Source organism: Dermacentor silvarum, chromosome 6 (genome assembly GCF_013339745.2).
Source record: "Dermacentor silvarum isolate Dsil-2018 chromosome 6, BIME_Dsil_1.4, whole genome shotgun sequence".
Taxonomy (NCBI): Eukaryota; Metazoa; Arthropoda; class Arachnida; order Ixodida; family Ixodidae; genus Dermacentor; species Dermacentor silvarum.
In genome coordinates, this window is record NC_051159.1 from 28,246,612 (window position 1) to 28,266,331 (window position 19,720).

The 19,720-nt window shown below is 47.7% G+C and overlaps 1 protein-coding gene across 5 annotated transcripts in view; it reads right to left on the reverse strand.

Annotated features, from left to right (window-relative positions):
• The window catches only part of LOC119455349 (talin-2), a 324,493-nt gene that overhangs the window by 113,420 nt on the left and 191,353 nt on the right, over nt 1–19,720 (reverse strand). For all 5 annotated transcript variants that reach the window (XM_049668712.1, XM_049668713.1, XM_037716732.2 and 2 more), the window contains exons 27-31: nt 18,039–18,173; nt 14,984–15,118; nt 12,599–12,682; nt 6,584–6,916; nt 3,560–3,784 (exon numbers count right to left, since the gene is read on the reverse strand). In XM_049668712.1, the coding sequence (XP_049524669.1) occupies nt 3,560–3,784; nt 6,584–6,916; nt 12,599–12,682; nt 14,984–15,118; nt 18,039–18,173 (912 nt within the window). The remainder of the gene's footprint in view (nt 1–3,559; nt 3,785–6,583; nt 6,917–12,598; nt 12,683–14,983; nt 15,119–18,038; nt 18,174–19,720) is intronic.

Sequence of the window (19,720 nt, forward strand, 5' to 3'; positions counted from 1 at the left end):
GTTGCCCCCCCTCCCTCCCTCTTATACCCCACGGCCTTTCGCGCGACGTAAGTCGCGTTTGCTCCACGCTGTGCGTTTGCTCTCCGCGAAGGCGCACGTCCCCTGCGCGCTTTCACTCGCACATACGGCGCGTGGTGACGATTTTATTGCCCTTGGACTGTTGCTCCACGTCTCATGCTCCTCCTCCGCATCGCCCTCGTTGATCTCCTCTCCCATCGGTGGGCGCACCTCGTTGAGAAGCGTGCTCACTACCGCCCTTGTCGGCGAGATTTTCCCGCGGAAGCCGCATTATAACCAGTATTTCGTCTCACGCGGCTGCACTGTAAGCGGTATGCGTATACATGGAGTTCTATGGGAGGGTAAACGGGAGTCGGAAAAGGCCACGTTGTAGCCAGTTCTGCAATATAAACGGTTGCGCTATAAGTGGTCTATACTGTAAATGCTTTTTATGTAGGTTTGCCTGAGTGAGTTCACCTCCGACTCTTTAATTTAGCTAGTTTTAATTGTGTTTCGATTATACGAATTTCGGCTAATACGAATATTGTTCGTGACACCGTGAGATCCGTATCATCGAGATTCCACTGTATATGATGCACATACAGGGCGTTTTTCTTTGCTCCAAATTTTTAAAATTAGAAAAATATAAATCTTGGTCACGTAATGTTTACCATTCGAGTGTACAAATTCGCAGCCTCTAGTTACAGAGCAATTTCCGCACTTACGTGCGTAATTAGCAAAGTTACGGTAATTGACTTTCTAATTAACCACAGGTGGCTACAGCAAATGAGTACTTTGGGGCCCGTCCTCGACACGCCCTATCCAAACGATCAAATTTTGAATAGCGGAGTTCATGTGGTAGCTACGTGAACAATTAGTTCCCCTTGGCAGGCTCCCTGAAACCAAAACTGGCCGCAAAAAGAGTGCCTGTGTCGTCGACGTCGCCTCTCCCCCACCTTTCATCACGTCTCCGAGGTCACCACTGGTCCGGCCGCGCGAGCAGCTTGCGTTATCTCCAAGCTGTCTGCGGCGTTGGCCTTGCCCTTCAATGCCGGCGGGCCGCCAAATTTACTTCGCCATTCCGTTGGGCACCACGTAGCAGCAACCCCGCTCCTTGGGCTTTTAGATACTGCAGGCACAGCGTCATATCAGTTTGTAGCGTCGACTACGAATGCCGCAAACAGCAAGGAGATAATGCAAGCTGCTCGCTGGGCCGGACCAGCGGTGACTTCGGAGACGTGACGAAAGGCGGGGGAGGGGAGGGGGTGCGGCGACATCATCGACACAGACGCTCTTTTTGCAGCCAGTTTCGGTTTCAAAGAGCCTGCCAAGGGGAACTAATTGTTTGCGTAGCTCCCACATGAACTCTGCTGTTCAAAATTTCTTCATTGAGGTAGGTAGTGTCGAGGACGGGCCCCAAAGTGCTCATTTGCTGTAGCCACCTATTGTTAATAATTAGAAAGTTAATTACCGTAACTTCGCTAATTATGCACATAAGTGCGGAAATTGCTCTGCATCTAGAGGCCGTCAATCCATACACTCGAATGCTAAACATAATGTGACCAAGGTTTATATTTTTCTCATTTTAAAAATTTGGTGCAGCTGAAAAAAAAAAACACCCTGTATATACTGCGAGACAGTATACCACTTGCGAGACAGCTGTTCAACCTCGACGGTTTATTAAGCAGGCCGCGCACTGAAGAGAATGACGCTGGCCATGATGATGAGTATACACAGATGAAGAAGATGAAAGGGTAATATAATGCTCACAATACATAGGAAACAGCCAACCAGCGTGTGCAAGTGCATTTGTACCCTTTGATAAACTGTCACATGAAGCATGAACTATATGAACATAACAAATGACGATAAAATCAAATTAAGAAAGTGCTAAGTTGCAAGATTATGAGATCAAATGTACTGCCATACCCACCGAGCCACTTTTTGCGTGTGGTTAAGATAATCCAATTCTTTTTGTGTAATGTCAACAGATGGTGCGCTAACGCACGCATACCCCAAACTAGCAATCTTGACCGCTTCTATGGTTTGAAAAATAAACTATTGTTAGAAGTGGGCAGTGCATCTACGTCTGTCTACAGTGTCCCTGTTTTTTTTTTTTTGTGCGCTAATGGCTAATATTGAATACCAACATGCCCAAACTTACATTATTTCCTGAAAAGTGATATGGTAATTAGTAAAAAAAAAAAAAAAAACACACACATTATCTTAACTCAGTTTTGCAGTAAATATCATCATCATCAGATGATGATACACGTCTGCTGTTCGCAAACAGCGACAGCTTTCCATTCTTTAGGCCCTTGAAAGGTACAACATGTCTAATTTGTAGTGAGCAGATTGTTGTGCTGCTCCCTGCCAGTAATGCATGCGGACTTGTCAACATCCAAATGACTTCTGGCAGCACAATTTCTTTGCCCCACCGCATCCTCCATGGGCCTTTGATTTAAACTGGTTGTACAACTGGAATTACGGCCCACAGCAAAGCGCAAGACAAGCAGAAAAGTGAGAAACAGACAATGCTGCCACAGAACAGTCGCCTTCGAAGTAGAAAAAGAAAATAATGCCGATCCCACACTATGTGGGCATTGATGTAAGCAAAGTTTTGATGAGCTGGGAATACAAAACGGTACATCACGATAAGAAACACAAGAGCAGATTTCAGTGATGAGCACGCTCCGTAATGGTATTCAGCGAAGGTGGTGTTCCTTGTAGAGCAATGGTAACATTAATTCGGGGGTTATATTTTCGAGCGATCACTCTTAGTGATACACTTATCACTTTCGCGAGATTTCACGTGACTCAGCCCCAGAGGTGTTGAAGTAGACAAGCTGAATGCATTTCTGGCACTTCGTGAAGATGGCGAGCTTGGCATAGTGCCAGAAACTATGTCCGCTCCTGCTGGCTGTGTATACTGATGTGTTCAGTGCCGAGTGCCAGTGAAACCTCACAAAAGTGATCATACCCCCATAGCAACAGCTTCTACTTGGCGAGACAGCCGATGAAGACCACTATCACCAGCATGACCACCACCAGCACTGTATGAGCTACTTATCTAACACTTTTGGGACAATTCACTTTTTTTTTCTCTTTTTATTAGTTATTGACTTCCTCCTGTTTGCCTTTGACCTTTTCTTTGAAAGTTGTTTGCTTATTTGTATTATGTATCTACAATAAAGTATATGTTATTTGCCTCTGTATCTACCTTTTCCCCTCCCCTCTGCAATGGAAAACTGTACCTCGAGCATAAAATAAATAAATAAATACGCCAAATCACGAAGTGCTGGGCGAAGAAAGCTTAACTTTAAAAATAGGGCTAACATACGGTTCACTTGCTTCTAGCTGCACAACTGCCTATGCACTGTTTTTGACACAGGCACCGCAGCATAGTGCAATCATTTTTCCGCCGAGAGATGCCTCTTGGTGGCATGCGCTAGGATCATCGGCCAAAGCGAGTGAACCGGGGAAAGCACAGCATGGCCGCACCAAGAAGCTGATATGTCCAACAGGAGAGAACCCCTCAGTGCCCACAAGTGTGGCCGCGTACCTCTTGGTCCTGGGTCTGGCCAGCCATCTCCATGCCGCAGCCCAGCAAGCTGCCAAAAGCAGTGCCAAAGTGGCGCACGGACGATGCTAGCTGGGCAGGGTTGCCACGCGAGGACTGCACCACGTGGCCAGTGGCCTCGTTTAGTCCCGCTGCGGCTTCATTCAGGTTGGACTGCAGCTCACCGTACGACCGGTTGCTGGTCGGGAAGTCACGAGCATTCAGCGCCTGCAGGAGATTGCATGCCAAGGAGGCTTAACGACATACCCCTGGTCTAGTTGGTCCATACTTCAATATGTGCACGCAGAGAGAACATGGCTGTGATGTAGACAGGAACAGCGTCAATTCACAAGTAGGTGATATGACAAGCCCCAGCAATTTAAACTGGGAAGTTTAAACAGAATCACAAACAGAATGAGATGGAGAAAGACATACAAACTACACATTAAGTGCCACAATACCTGTCTAATCAAACTTGTCCAAACAAGGGCAGACATTCGGGCTTGTTGTTATGACCTACTCAAAGTAAACACAAGAAGACACTGTGAATGTTTTCTTTGCGCTTTACTTTCAGTTTGTTTAAATAAGCCATTCAAAAAGTTGCCATACCTCATTGTGAAAGGTGAAATTGGCTTCACTGATGCAAAAACAAGCCTTATAATGGTTACGAAAGGCTTTGAGCCAATTGTTTTTAAACGAGTGCAACAAATACTTTTGAAGTTGTGAAAGCTCCACTGCATGCTTGTTGCATGTAAAAGTATTCCACTTAGCAAGTATTAGCGTAGGGAAACAATTGTGAGGCATTTTAAGTCGATGCTAGAGTTGTCAAGTGCCAGACCTAGCTAGCGTCATTGCCATTATAGTGACGCCATGGCAAAGAGCAAAATTTGCTTATGTCGTGTAGCAGTAAGGCTACATTCGTTGGTGTTGCTCGTAAGGTAATAATAAACGAGCATGCTGTGCTTGTTTACTCTGGCTTGTTTTACAGCTGCAGCAATTACAGGAATGAAGCCAGCCACTGTACCGTCATGTCATAACGCATCGACCTCCTGGCCACTGCAACAAACTAATTTGTACAAACAAGTACCGTATTTATTCGATGATAAGGCAGTCATGGTTATAGGGCGAGCGTGCAGTTGGGGGACCCGAGAATAAGAACTTAAGTATGCACGCTAATCTAAGGCGATATACTCGAAGCGAAGAAACAAGGAATGAAAAAAAAAAAGCCGCTGTGGCAGAAGGTGGCAGCGTGTTGTATGTATGCACACTGCAGGCACACACAGGGGTTGTCTAGACCGCCTCGGCGACAGAGAAGCCTTTGCGACAAAGCGGCAAGCGCGCTCAGCACAGAACATGTACGTGTTGTCGCTCTTTGACTCTTCAGTTTGTGGGTGGAAAAACAAATACAGTGTTTTACGACTGCAGCATCATGAAAAAATACTTTCCATAATTTTGTTGTATGCTGTGCTTTATTGAAAATAATACCTATTTGGACACATTTCGCGTTTGCAGACATCACGCCTGCAACACTGACTCCGCGATGCCGTCAGTTTATGCAGCGTTCCACAAATTCAGTTCAGAGTGTTTAGGCTTGATTTTCACATGGGAGCTTTAGCCGTTCCTACCAGTACGTACACCTACAAACTTGGTAGACGTTCGCAGGAGTTGCTGTGGCTGATTGCCCGCCAACTAAAACACATCTTCAAACCTGCTGCCATTTGTTTAGCCAGTGAGTGAGCTCTCTATGTAATTGTCTACGGGTACGAAATTATCAAAAGCAAGCTTCCTGACGACATGCTACCCGACACCCCTGAAGGCTAGGCCTAATAGAGCTGCTTCTTCAGTAGACGGCAACCGGTAGCCAGTTTGGCACCAAGTTAACAAAACGTTTCACAGAGGCTCTACAGCACTTGGAAATCGAAGGAACCATCTCGACACGAAAAATGAGGGCACGGGTTGCACATGCTACATTCAAATGGCGGCAACTTGGATCACAGTTGCCATGTTTCCGACATTGCCAATGCATAGCAGTTCGAGAAATCAAACAAAGCAATTTTGGTCACTGCTATGTTAGTTCAGTGAAGTTGGAGGCGGTGCCGCAGAGAATTCCTAATAATTGAGCAGGTCCGAAAAATTAGTTAGCGACTTACTTTCCTCTATATCGTTCTTGTTTTTCTTTTTCTGTGTTACTTAATCTGCTTCATGTGAAGACCACACGTCCTCGGATGTTAACCTTTAAAAGTTGGTAAATTTAAATGGATGCATATGTCCCTGTCGCATGCTTCGATTCTGAGATATATATATATGCGTGGCTGCTTAGCCTACTCGTTTTGCATGTGTGCAACCTTTGAAAAATGTTGCTTTGATTATAGTGCAGTACCACTTATAGCGCAGATAATAACAAGTCCGGTGACTTACATAAGCAGTCTATGCTAAATTAATCTATCAGCCTTGCATATAAGGCGAGGGGTGACTTAGAGGTTAAGGGTTGAATGAAAAAACCTCGCCTTATATTCGAATAAATACAATATTATAGCAAATTATTCAGGGCACTCTGGCACTTGCCAGTATCTTCTTGTAAGTCACCATGGCTTTTTATAAGATTTAGGGCAATTGGTCCTTGATTTAACATAAAAGAATGATTGAGACATGCTCTTTCGTCCTTTTCCGTGCCATGCTATTACCTTGAATTCTGGCCAAAAATGTTCAAATTATTTTCAAAAAGCCCAGGTGCCAACGTGTTCCTCCACCAGAATAAGCTCGCTCCTTCTTGCGCTGCCCCATGGATAGTGTGCACCATCTACCAAAAAAGCTCCAATGCAATGACATGAAAGCGGCTTGTCTGTGGCATAGCTAGAAAATTAAAAGCATCGTCAACAAGCCGAGCTCGACCATGGCACAGAAGGGGATCTAAGTATTCCCAAGGAGACCTGCTCATTAAATGCCAGGTGGTAAACACCTCTTGCGCATCTTAAAACAAATGGCATGTTTGGAGTTGACACTACTCGTAAAAGGTATGCTCCAGACCTGTGAGCTCTCGGTGATAGTACGAATGACGTCGTCCACGTCCTTCTGGCCCGGCAAGCAGTTGATGCAGGCGTTGAGGGCTGCCGAGACCGACTTGGCCACGTGTGCCAGCCGCTGCTGCTTGTCCGGCTCGTCGGGCCGCAGCACGGCCTGGCGGGCCTCCTCGAGCAGCTGGCACGACCGGTCCAGCACCTGGCGGGCAGGCTCTACGAGACGCGTTGCCTGGGCCCCGCTCTCACTGCTGGTGGCCACCACACCACGCACGGCTTCCACCAGCTGCTGCAGCGCACTGGCCGTGTCTCGGGCAGCTGTACCCGTGTAGCTCTCGTTGCCCTAGAAACGGGGGTCCCCACCAGACTCTCAATGATATGAGGAAAACCTCATCAAAGAGGCGAACGCCGCAGCATGGGTACTGTGTCGGCCTGAATCCACTTTGTTCTACCACTGAGAACAGAGCCAGGCCAAGAGTCCGGTGGCGTTTGTCCCACTCAAAACAGCCATGCTTGTTAATTTTTTGCATCCAAATAAAATACAAGTTCCTGCCACAACATTTGCAATGAAGCAATGTGAAGCAAAGAATGTGGTGTTGGTGTGTAACAAAAAAATAACCCCTGCCTCTAGTGGCTGGAATGCAAAACAGAGGCCACTGAACCCAACTACCGTATTTACTAGATTCTAACACGCCCTCGATTGTAACTTGCACCCATTTTCCGTGAGCAAAAAAAATCCTTTACAGTACTGCGCACCTCATGCTTTCATACAGAAATACAACTTTACAGAAAAACAAAGAATTACTCCCGATGCACTAAAGTTGCGATGAATAAAGAAGGTCTCAGTTTTGCCCGAAAGGCGAAGCATCGATTGCGATAGCAAATTAGCAGACCGCTATACGGAGTAAGGATAGCAGTTTTATCGGCCGTATAAACTTGCAAACATTCGCTTATAAATAAATTAACAAGCACGGTGTCAAGTGAGCACAAGCAAACATGAACACATCTCGCTTGTTGACCGCAGAAACTCGCTGTCAAAATGGTGGAGCATGCCTCTCACTTCAACGTGACGTATAAGCACTATAAGCGGCGAAAACAATGCGCGGTGGACTCTCCCCGTTGCAGATCGCTTTCAAGATAGGGCCAAGGCCATCATATCGCCGAAGTGGATTGTCGCAGAATACGTCCTGCTTCGGTCCACTGAAACCCTTCCGCATTGCTTTGCTGGCGAAAATCCTCTCCTTCTATTTGCGCCAGTCCCACATGCAAGTTTCGGATTCTCCAAAGGCCCGTGATGCGGCCCGATTTCCGTCCATCTCACCCACATGACCACTTTCCTTTTAAATTCGGCATCATGATGAACTCGGCACTTCACGCTGATAGAGCAGACGCAGAAAACGGGAAGACTAATGCCTAAGCACACGAACTGTAGCACGTAAAGGAAGCTACGGCAGCTAGGCTAGAGTGTAGCTAGGCTCGAAAGGCGTGCGAGACGGCTATATTGAAATGCCGACGGCTATATGGTAACGCAGATTTAGGGTCGTACTCGATTCTACCGCGCATGCAATTTTCGGATCTGTTTTATCGAAAAAAAAAAAAGTGTGCGTTAGATTCGAGTAAATATTAGGGGTGTGCAAATACCGAATAGTAAGTCTCGAATCGAATACCGAATCGAATCAAGAAAAAAAAAAGCCGAATATCAAATCGAATATCGAATAGCAAAATTATTTAATAGAAGCTCGAATATTTACAAATTCTCACGCAAAAAAAGCAGCTGTTGTACGTGATCTGGAGTGCACTTCTACCTCTGGGCCGTAACAATGTTGCCAGCCGTCGAAAACAACTTCTCACTTGGTACACTCGTTGCTGGAATGCCCGTGTACTTCATGGCCATCTTGCACAGCCCTGGGAAGTGTTGCTTGCCTGTCTCTTTCCAGAATGCTAGAGGGTCTTGGTCCTTACTGCAAGTGGGCTCTCGAAGGTACCGCTGAAACTCCTCGATGTTGGCTGTTTTGGAGGAGTGCCTTCTTTCTGATGACGCTGCCAGCTTCTCAATGCTGTCCCAGATACTGCTGACGCGCTCCTTGTGAGCTGTAGATGTTGACGCTTCAGTATAGTCACTTGATGCTTCTCCTGGAGAGCTCTGCAACTCAGTTCTTGCAAGCTCCACGAGCCTTGTTTCCTGGAATGTTTGAGCACAAAAGAGGTTCTTAAACCTTGGGTCATAGGTGGTTGCTAACACATACTTCTTTTGCTTGTCCTGCCCTGGAAACCTTGTCCTCATTCTTTTCAGCAAGTTTCTTGCAAACTCTGAGGTGTCATCATCGGCTGCAATGCAGTCTTTCAGGACCATTTGTGTTCCATAGAGAAATGGTACTACTGACGACAAAGTTGCATATTTCTGGTTACTAAGATCTTTGGTCGCCGATGCAATTGGTTCAAGAGCTTTGACGAGCCCAGCCACTGCTTTCCACTCCTGTGGTGTCAGGTTGGGCACAATTGTCTCAGAGGTGGCAAGCTCTAAACAGATGGCTTATTTCAGCTGCACAAGACGTGAGAGCATGTCATGCTCACTGTTCCATCTTGTTTCCACGTCTTGAATAAGTTCCAAAACTGATAGCTCCATCCGTCGCTGGCAATCCTGCAGTCTTGCCGCAGCTTGGGCACTGTGTTTGTAATGACCAACAATTGCGCGACACTTCTTGAGAATGGCAGGAACTCCTGCTGTGTCTTCCTTAGCATCTTTTATAGCTAGTTGCAGTGTATGGCCCATACACTGCATTGGGATGCAAGAAATGCCCTTAAGGGCCGCACGGAAGTTTCGTGCATTGTCCGTCAACACATAAGACTGACACTTTCTGCAGTGGCAGCTCCCAGTTATCCAGCATTGCTTGCATGTGCTCCAGGATGTTGCAAGCAGTGTGACTCTTGGTCACACTCCGGTTGTCCAATGCCAAGCTTCTCACCTCAAAGTGGGAGGTTAAGTAGTGGCAGGTAAGACTGATGTAACTTTGGTTAGACCTCGACGTCCAAATGTCACTTGTAAACGAGATCGACTCTATGCCTTCCTGGAAGTCCGCATGCATTCTCTCCTTGACTGCCGTGACTGTGTCTCTGTACAACGCCGACATGATTGTCCTCGAAAACGTCGTGCGACTGGGTATCTTGTACAACGGCTCCATGTGGTTAATCAGCTCTTTGAAACCTCGATTTTCAACACAGATGTAAGGCTGAAGGTCGAGCACCAGCATTCAGGCAATCCTGGTGGTTATCGTCGTTCTCTCAAGCTGTGATAGGTCCCTGCCCGACTACAGCGCACTTTTGATGAGCGGCTGTGCGCCTTCTGGTCTTCCTTGCTCACGTAGCCTCTTGGGCCGAGTTCTTTCCGAAATGTTTCCAAATGACACTTTTCCTTCGTTCAGTCACGTTGCCCCTGACGTCGGAGTACGTTTTCCGACAGATAACGCAGATGAAATTCGGGAGCAGAACACGTTGGCTTGGTTTCCGATAGTGAGGGACTTGGTGGTTTCGGATTGCCCGGCAAAACGAAGCCAACGGCCAACGACACGGAGCGCGTGGGGTGACGGGGGAAAAGACACTGGCGCCACCTCTATCCGGCTTGCAAAAGTAGGAGAGAAATTGGTTGGCTCTGCGGAGAGGTGGCGCGAGTGCCGCCCGCATTGTAAAGCCCCTATATATAAAAAGTAGCGCCATTCTTAGATCTTGCCGCCACCGCGCTCAGCCCGGCGTTTCCTCCTCGCCGCCTCCTGTCGCCCCAGCCTCCTCCGCTCCCCCATTGGCCAATCCGTGTCACGTGGAAGCACGCGTAGCGCTTTTGTATATTTTTTTCTTTCCAGCGTGCTCCGACTGCCATTCTCGGGCCTGTGCGACGAAAGTGCTGTACGCACAAACGGATAAAACGTGTTAGGGACAAGAACTTCGTTGTGATGGCATGCTGCTGCGCCTTAAGTTGCCGCAACCGACAAGGCGAGGGCAAAAGGCTTTTTTTTGTTTACCATCTGGCGTGTGCAAACGCTTGCTGCACACTTGATATTTGCGCTGTCTCGCATCGTCACGTTGCTACTTCCAAAACGGCATTATTAAGACCAGTTACTGACTGACGAAGCAAAATCACGCCTTAAAAACTTCTCTGCAGGGCGCGATCGAAGTTTTCCTTGGATTTCCTCTGGTAGCACGTTAGCTGTCATCTGCCACGGCAGGCCCGACGCAGGCGGCGCCACTGTCGATATCGCGCCTCGATCGCGCTGGTCGCGCCGAGCGCGATAGTGGAACGGAGGAGGAGGGAAGCGGATGGCGCTACTTTTTATATATAGGGGCTTTACCGCGTCGGCCACGCAGCGACGAGACGCAGCCAACGCAGCACGCCGTAGTGCGCGGTTTCGCGGTTCGCTAGGGCGGTTTTCTTTTGTGCTCGCGAATTGCAGTCTCTGATTCCTCTCAAGTGTATACAGTCGCCGACCGATTTTCCGGACTTCGCGGGGACCAAAAACTAGTCCAAAAAATCGAAGTCCGAAAAACTCGTTCACCCTAAAAAAGAAAATTTATTAGGCTTAGAGTGGTATAAATTAAAATGTTTAATAATGCCCTGCCTCATACTACGCTTGGAGGCGATCAGATTTGCTTGGATTTGCGCAAGACTGCCGTCTCCGCATACAGTCGACAAGAGCGTCACGGCGTTGGCGCTCTCCGTTACCGGAGATCGCCATGGAGGTCGAAGAAACGAGCGCCGTTATTTCGCACGTGGCCTCCGAGACGAGAGGATGGCGCGCGCGTGTGTGTCCCAATTTTGGAGGCCATAGAGGGGGCCACTGAAAGCCAAGCCTGGTCAAGTCGGCGAAATTCCAACATGGTGTCCTCCATGAACGGGGTAGCCTGGCTCGGAACGAGCGATTTAGTCAAGAAAATCGAACTTGGGTGCCTAAATTTGCCCGAAAAATCCGTCGCAATACTGCATTAGCTCTGTGGGAACCCGGAAGGTGCATTTCCGAAGTCCGGAATATCCAACAAGTCTGAATTTTTGGAGTCCAAATCTTAGTGCTACTGCTTATCTCTGGTGCCTTCAATGAGTCTGACGCTGCTGTAGTCACTGCATGGCCACTGTGGTATATTAGACATAGAATAATGTACTTCATTTCCTTGCGTAAATGGCCACACATTCTTTTTCTTGAAATAGCATCTCAAATGTTTGGTGCAGTCCCTACATGAATAAAAAGTGAATGCTTTTGTGCTCTGAAAAACAGACGTGCTTGATGCCATATGCAGCTGGGATGTCTTTACTTCAGCTTCAACTGCTATCTAAAACAATTTTACAGGGGTGTAATCCAAATACTGGATCGCTACAGCTTAAAGCGTAAAAACATGTACAAAACAGTGCCGCCGATTATACATATAACTTGTGAATAGTTTCTAAAATACTCATATATAGGTGTTCAGCCCTTACAAAAGGTAACCTTGCCCCTTTAGATTTGTCATGTTCACATCTACTCCTTAGTCTTAACTTGAACTCCTTCTAAGCACGATTATTATGTACGATGTCATGAAGACTAGACCAATTCATTGCTTCCTTTTGGGACACCAAATGCCAATATATTTCACAATGCTCGTGTCATTAGGATTTACCAGCTGTACCTCTATCAGTTAAGTATATGATCTAAACTCAAAATTAAAGAAATTTTACAGTATCTGACAACTTCTAGTTTGGAAAAGAAAGAGCAGGGTTTCAAGAATCATCAAGGTGCTGAATGGCAGCTTTCATCTACCAATCCTGCATTTGTTTGTTGAAATAGATCGAGATAATTCATTGATTCATTTATACTGTGTTGGTTTGCATGAGATAAAAGCTTTTGTCAGTGCTACCTTTCTCAATATATTTTCTGTACGTTGTATAGCAGTGCAGCTTTAAACTGTGCCACACTAGCAGTTAGTGTGCTATCTATCCGATGCAGCTTAAAATGCCTGCTGACATCTACTCTCTTGCCTGTACACGCAAGTAAACATTGCCCACCTGGGATGCAGCTGTGAGCAGCTGGGCCATGGAGGATCCAACCACCTTGGATGTGGCACCCAGCTTGAGGGCACACAGGTCACTCTGCACACACGAGAACAACAAGGTTGTTGTACTGTGACCCCAGGACCAAACAGCTGAGCCAGTGCTTGCTCGTAAAAGCAATGACAAAGACTTCGGGCTCTATTTCTAGTTTAAATCAGGCCTGTGTGTATGACATCCTCAGTGGTCACACTTTGCACAAAACAGCCTATGGTATAAAAGTGTGCAAGAGCTCAAACCATGTACGAGCCACACCATGTTTTCATGACGAAAAGATTCGGCACCAGCATCCCTGGCTTTTGTGACTGTCCACTGCATGTCGTCGCCATCACCCAGGCGTTGGCCAAACGGTCTGTCCTCATCTTGGACAGCTTCTGCAGTCACTTGACGGATAAGGTTAACCCGTCAAGTGTTTTGGACAAACTCAGGTCGTCAATGCGATCCTCGTTAATTTTGCTTTGGATGAGCTCTGCTCGTCAATCGCAATAATCATGTTTTCACAGTGAATTGGACGAACTCGTAGTTTTTATTATACTGCATAGATGGCTGCAGTGCCATCATTCTAGATCCGAGGTTATTTCGCCCTATTTCTTGTTTTACTACACAAATGTCAGCCCTTTTGCAGTGCCTCAAGCCATGTTGATTCAGTCTTTGGTTTCTACGACATAGATGGCAGCCATTTTGTCAGCGTGGAAGTGGTGCATTTACCGCAGTTTTTGTTTTACTACAGTTAATGATTTTTCAGACATCTCTAGGGGCCGCAAAAATGTCAGAAAAATCAACCAGTCCAAAAAAAATTAATGCATGCCTTTTACTGCCCCTAAGGGATGAAATCGCCACAGGTACATCCGTAACAGCTCTGAGGGCCTGCCACTGCACTTATTAACTGTGACAGGAGACAGCAGGTCATGCGTCTATAATTGAAGAATACATTCTGTATGATGTGACAGGGGCCCCTTTCCACTCTTGGTATGTTTCATCGCGTGACACCACTGTATTGCACCAAAACTGCCTTTTGAGAACCCGCATTACGCAACGTGCCGTGCTTTTCGCGCTTCGAAGCCATCGGCGAGGATGACAAAGGTAGAGTCAGCGTCACTGCTGACAGCGGCGAATTGTTTCAATAAATAAAAATAAAATGAAAAATTTGTCATCGAACAGTAGGAAACTTGGCAGGGAGCGTGAAAGCAGCTAGGCCTAGCATTGCCGAGGGTGGTGGCTACGACTGCCAGGGAATTGGCGTGCAAGAGCGCCGATTTGAGGCTGTGAGATAATTAAAATGGCGGCGGTGGGGGCTTCGATTAGTGTCGTTTCGAACCTGCGGTCACGGCAAAAGGTACAAAAAATCGGACAGTGAAGGGTTATTGCGTCCTAAATGTCAGACGTTCTTATACAGTGGCTCTATGGGTGCACATGGTGGTGCAGTGAAGGCGTCCAATAAATTGGGTGTCTGCTGCGCATGTCAAGGCACTGACCATGGCCTGGTCATTCCCCAAAGGTGCTAATATGCGAAAATCAAATATTCGCAAAATCGAATATTATATGTTCTATTCGATTCGAAATCGAATATTTGAGTATTCGTACAACCCTAAACCGCATGACGTTGTTGCAAAGTTACCTAAGGACATCTCCAATAGTGGTGGCCTGATTCTACCACAGGTTGTGCTGTGGATCCCAGATATTTTAACTCCTCATCAGACAAAATTAAGCTAAATTCTAGAGTTTTACATGCCAAAACCAGAATATGATTATGAGGCATACTGTAGTGGGGGACTTTTCACCCACTGGGCTTCAAGTATTCAAGGCGCATGACATGAGAGCGTCTTTGCATTATGACCCCATCTGAATGTTGGGGCCAGAACCGAACCTGTGACCTCACGCTCGGCAGTGCAACGCCATAGCCCCTCAGCTACCGCAAAGGGTCCTTGTCAGACAGTGATGAACTACTGCTCACATCGTTCAACGTGAGCAGCTTTTACGATTTCATTCAAGTAGTGTCTCTTGGGGCGTCTATCCGTACACGTGTGAAAGCATGTGCATGGTGTTTATGTGCGCCATCTTTATGCGTGTCTGGAGACGTACGTCTGGATCAGAAGATGTGCTAGGCTAAAGCATGATAAAGAAGTTGCGGTCACTGATCAAGTCAAGGTGAAAAACAAAACCATATTGAAGCCTGTACAGGTTCCTTGGTCACGCTCAAGAAGTCTCTACAAAGGGACCTGTACGAGCTCCAAAACGTCTCTATTTTTCCCCTTCACTTGGTCAGCGACAGCAAATTCATCATCCTGTTACCTGACCAGGCAAACTTTCGTCAAACCCTTGACTAGGCTGAAGGATGCTCACGTTCTCGCCAGGCAGGGGCCTCAGCTGGTTGGCCAGTGCCGCCCGGCGGATGTCCACCAGCTCCTGGTCCAGCTCCCGGATGCGGTCCAAGGCGCTGTCAATTTCCTGCTGCTGACGTCCACAGGTCTCCTGGGCCTGAGGGGGGGAGATTGCTTTAAAGGGTGGGCCACTGTTGGGCATAAATTCTTGCATAAAACCAGCACCCGTGCCGTAATAAACATGTCAAATGAGTGTACATTGACTTAACTCTGTGCCATTCGGTGTGGGGATCGAGGCGCCTTCCCGCGCCACGCGCCTCGTCCCCTGGCTCGTGCATTGTGCTTAGCTCAATCTCCGGGAACTGCCACCGTAACGGCAACATGGTGACACGGCTAGCGCAATGGAGCTAATTTCCCGCGCAAACCGTGCTTCTCCCTCCCGGGTTTGAGTTGCCGTGCGAGCAAAAGTCACTGGGACGTGCCCTGATTGGCCTTCCGAGGGGAGGGTGGCCTCCGGTGCCCTCCCCACCCGAGCTCTCTTCCACCGAGCGCCTCTTCGCTGCGGCAGATGCTCACAGGCCTGCAACGAGTTGGTTACATGGGAGCTTTGCTCACGCGACTCCTTGTTTGCACGCTTGGTGCACTGCTACCCGGTTAGCCCTAGCGCAGTGGGCGCACATACTCGATCGGCCTTGCGGCGAGCCTTGGCCCGTAAGCGCCGTGACTTTCACACTGTGCTGTATCTTGGGTGAATAAACCCGTGTCCGTTGGCGAACTGACTCGGGAGCCTTCTCTGCGCTGTGTCGGAGAGTCGATGAACCCTGCCGTAGCGTCTTTGTGCACTGCGGAGTGGAGGAGCGTCGTGCCCTTTCCTGACCGTCGCTCGTAGGGTGATCCTTGCGAAAACCTATCTCCACATGGTGGCTCCCCTCGCCCTCCCTCTCAATTCCCTCGCAACTGCCTCGCTTTTGACTGTCTCCATGCGCGCCTGTCGCTATGCCGGTACCACCGCCCCTGCCAGCCTGGTGCCAGCTTAGCCCGCTCCCTAAAGTTTCATTTTCTACCCTTATCGAGAAGCAAGCGTTGGCCAGCGCGAGCAGTTTCGTGCTCCTCACTCACTGTACACTTGCGTGCTGCAATATTAGTTCGTACATCGTGCTATAGAGCATAAATACTTCAAAAATAAGTCCTTCTCTTAATTCGAACAAATTTTCGGGGCCCTTCGAGTTTGAATTATTGAGATTCGACTTTAGCTTATTCATGAGCCGTGTGGGCATTGATGCAAGCAGCAAGACCGTCTCCGGTTATGAATGTCTATCTTTGACAGTGCCCAGTTTCTAGTGAACATAAGATGTATTTATGTGTGATAAGATGATGAAGTGCACAATACAAAATCAAAACTCAAACTCAGTGTTAGTGAAATAGAAATGCAAATTACAAGTTGCAAAACTAAACTAGAGGTACACGACACAATGGTAACTTCTTGCTTGCATAAACCTTTCCAGAAGGATTGGTCAGTCTGGGCACAGATGCCTAAAGTGGGGACCCACATCATTGTGGATCCCAACAAAACACAGTCCAGAAAGGAACGTCTGCCACCACCACCTCCTAGATAAACGAAAACCGGGACAACCATGGAAAGTGCAGTCAGCCTCCATTACAGGATCAATAATCAGTGCATTACATGCTGCTGAAAGCCCATCTTGACCTGTTTTCTCACAAAGAGAGGAGACGTCTGCATCACTGACTGCATACATTGCCGATCCGTTTCCTTTCCCCACACCCTTTGTCCTAAGGACAACAGATGCTTTGAAGCTGCCTGTTGGAAGCAGTACTAAGAGTACTGGGCTAACGCCAGACGGCATGTCAGAGGCACAAGATGGTAGGCTAACCGTGTGTGGCGGGGGAGTAAGGGACGGATGGTGTGTGTGCGTGACAACGAATGGAGTGAGCGAAATGGTCGGCAGAGCAAGCCGCGTGCGTTGCGGCTGGACTGAACGCAAGATTGTGTGTGTTTGTGTGTGCACCGAGGTTTCTTGAAATAAATAACATACTTGACACAGTCTTTGCAAAGCAAGGTACGCAACTGCTGGCTTTTGATGAATGGCACCCGGCATGAGCTTGGCACACTCAATTTGTGGGAATCCTCGGAACCCATGAACGCCACCCGCGCGGCGAACGCCACCCGCGCGGCGAACGTCGCGTCGGGCGCATGTGCGCTAGGCAGGGTGGAGAGAGGGGAAACTTTCCTTTCGCGGGCAACGCATGGGAATCGCAAGTGCTATCAGTTCTAATGGGTGTGTCACGGGCGATGTCATGACATCGCCCGAGTCTCTTTGGTCACCAGCAAGCGGCGATAGCGGAAGGCTCCACCGCCGCTCCCGTATTCCCACGCATGGTTAATCAACCACGTTCTTGCCGCGGCAATCACCGCAGCCGCCCATATCCCCAGCTGGTAAGTTGGAAGCCGTTCTTTACCTAGCGTATTATTCTCTTCCAGGGAGCCCTCAGTGATGTCATCTATAGCTAGGTGGCCTGCTCAATGTGTTAGTTGCAGTCGTAATAAATGCTTTCTGAGTGTACACGTGGTTGTCCTCTATTGTTTCCTCGAGCTTGTACCGGACTGCGGTTGATGGGCAGGCATGCGCCAACCACGGGGTTCGGTGTGCCAAGGCAAAGCGCTGTGGGCATTCCCCCTACCCCAACAAATTCTCCCCTATGCATTTTTTTTCTAGGCCATCCAAGCAACTTAACCACCGTCACTTAATAAACATGATGCCATTTGTCCTCGCTTTTTTGTGTTGTATAATCGGTGGAAAAGCAGCACAGCACTCCAAACAATGTTGTACTAACTAGGCCCTGTAGAAGCCTTGTTAAAATGCTTCCAAGCCAATACAACAACTTTCTGGCCAAACCAAAGCAGGTCCTGCAGCCATGTATTCCACGAAGCAGCTGCGCAAGGGGCAGAAATTACAGATTTCAGATCGTCGTGAGTTGCTTCTGGGTCGTCAGTTGTGGTCGGTTGCACAATCTCTGTCTGTGAACGAGCCCTAGCCACTACATTTCCTTCCACTCACCTTGTCAAGGGCTATGCGCAGGTCAGACAGTGCAGACGACGTCTGCTTGGTGGCGTTGTTCAGCTGGGTGGCACAGGCGGGTTCCACAATGGTAGGCACACAGCCCTTGGATGTCGACACCATCTGGCTGGCCGGCTGTCACGAGGCAGATGCGCCGCTTTAACATTCAGCGCAGTGTCGCAGTCCTAACAAGTATTACATGCTCGCAGAGCGCAGTAGCATAGGGACAACGACTTACATCACATGCTAGGATGTGCAGTCTAACTGAGAATCTGACATTGCAGCTGTGACTGCAACAGTGCACTTGCAATTTCTCAGTATCCATTCAACTCTGAAGGAACATTAATGTTTCTCGTGGCTTTTATGTCCTACAGACATTCTTGAGTAACAGTACACTGTTCATCTAACGAGGAAAGCCATGTGAAAAGAGAAGTTAACCTCCAACGTGCAAGCTTCCAAAATGAGCACGGTCTTGGACAGGTGTTTCTCATGCGGTACTTCCAAATGCAGTAACATCTGAAAGTAGTTGTGGCATGTTGAAGAGACATGCAAAAAGCTTGGCCACCATTTAAACACACTTCCATGCTTTGTCACCAAGCTAAAGTTCCCCCCTTGTACTATTTGTGGAATATGCAAAGATGTGATGAAACTTGATATTTTGGTTGAGCGGGCTCATCACGTAGGCATTTTCAGAGAAGGCAAAAAACAGCCCATAGTAGCATGGGTTTCACGGTGGAAGGCTAGAGAAAGCGTCTTTAAAGAACGTTTACAGACTAGAAGGCACTTCGTACAGCATATCTGAAGATTTCAGCCGAGCCGCACAAGAAAAAAGACGTCAGCTTTGGAATCATGCGAAAGAAAAACGAGAAAACAAAGAAAATCGTGTTCGCTTGAGTTATGATAAATTGATCATCAATGGGCAAACGTTTGTCTGGGATAGTGATATGCGGATGCCACTTCCATTTCAGGGGCATGCACAACTGGATAGATGCAAATGACGTGTTCCGAATTCCATCCACCCCCCCCAAGATAACCCAGTGCGCTGCTCGCAGCCTGAACGGGTTTCTGTCCTGCTTGTAAATTGTCACAGCATAAAGCACAAAGTCGATAGCTTCATGTCTTTGGCAGCCACCGTTAAACCTCAGATCGTGATGGGCACCGAATCATGGTTAGACAACACTATACCTAATGTAGAAATGTTCTGCCTGGTTTTACTGTCTGTCGGAAAGATAAGCATGGACATGGTGTGGGAGTATTTATTTTAATTACAAATGCATTGTCAAGTACATAAATTTTATTTGAAAAGAATTCTGAGTCTGTCTGGTGCCTTGTGAAATTACCCAAAGGAAACAACGTGGTCTACGGGACATTCTACTGCCCACCCGGCAGCAGCGACTCGTTCGGACTGCTGTCTGATATGCTATCTCTTTATGCCTAATAGCATATTTCTAGGGGGTGATTTTAATTTGCCGGACTTGAACTGGAATGCCGGATGTGTGGCTGGTAACAGGTCCCTTATTTACACAGAGTTTGAAGAACTGCTTGGATTAAATGGATTGCAGCAGTACGTACTGGAACCTACACGAGAAAATGCAATTTTAGACACAGTACAGTTGAATCTCGTTAATTTGAACACGCTTCATTCGAACTTCCAGTTTATTTGAACTGAGGCTGTGGTCCCG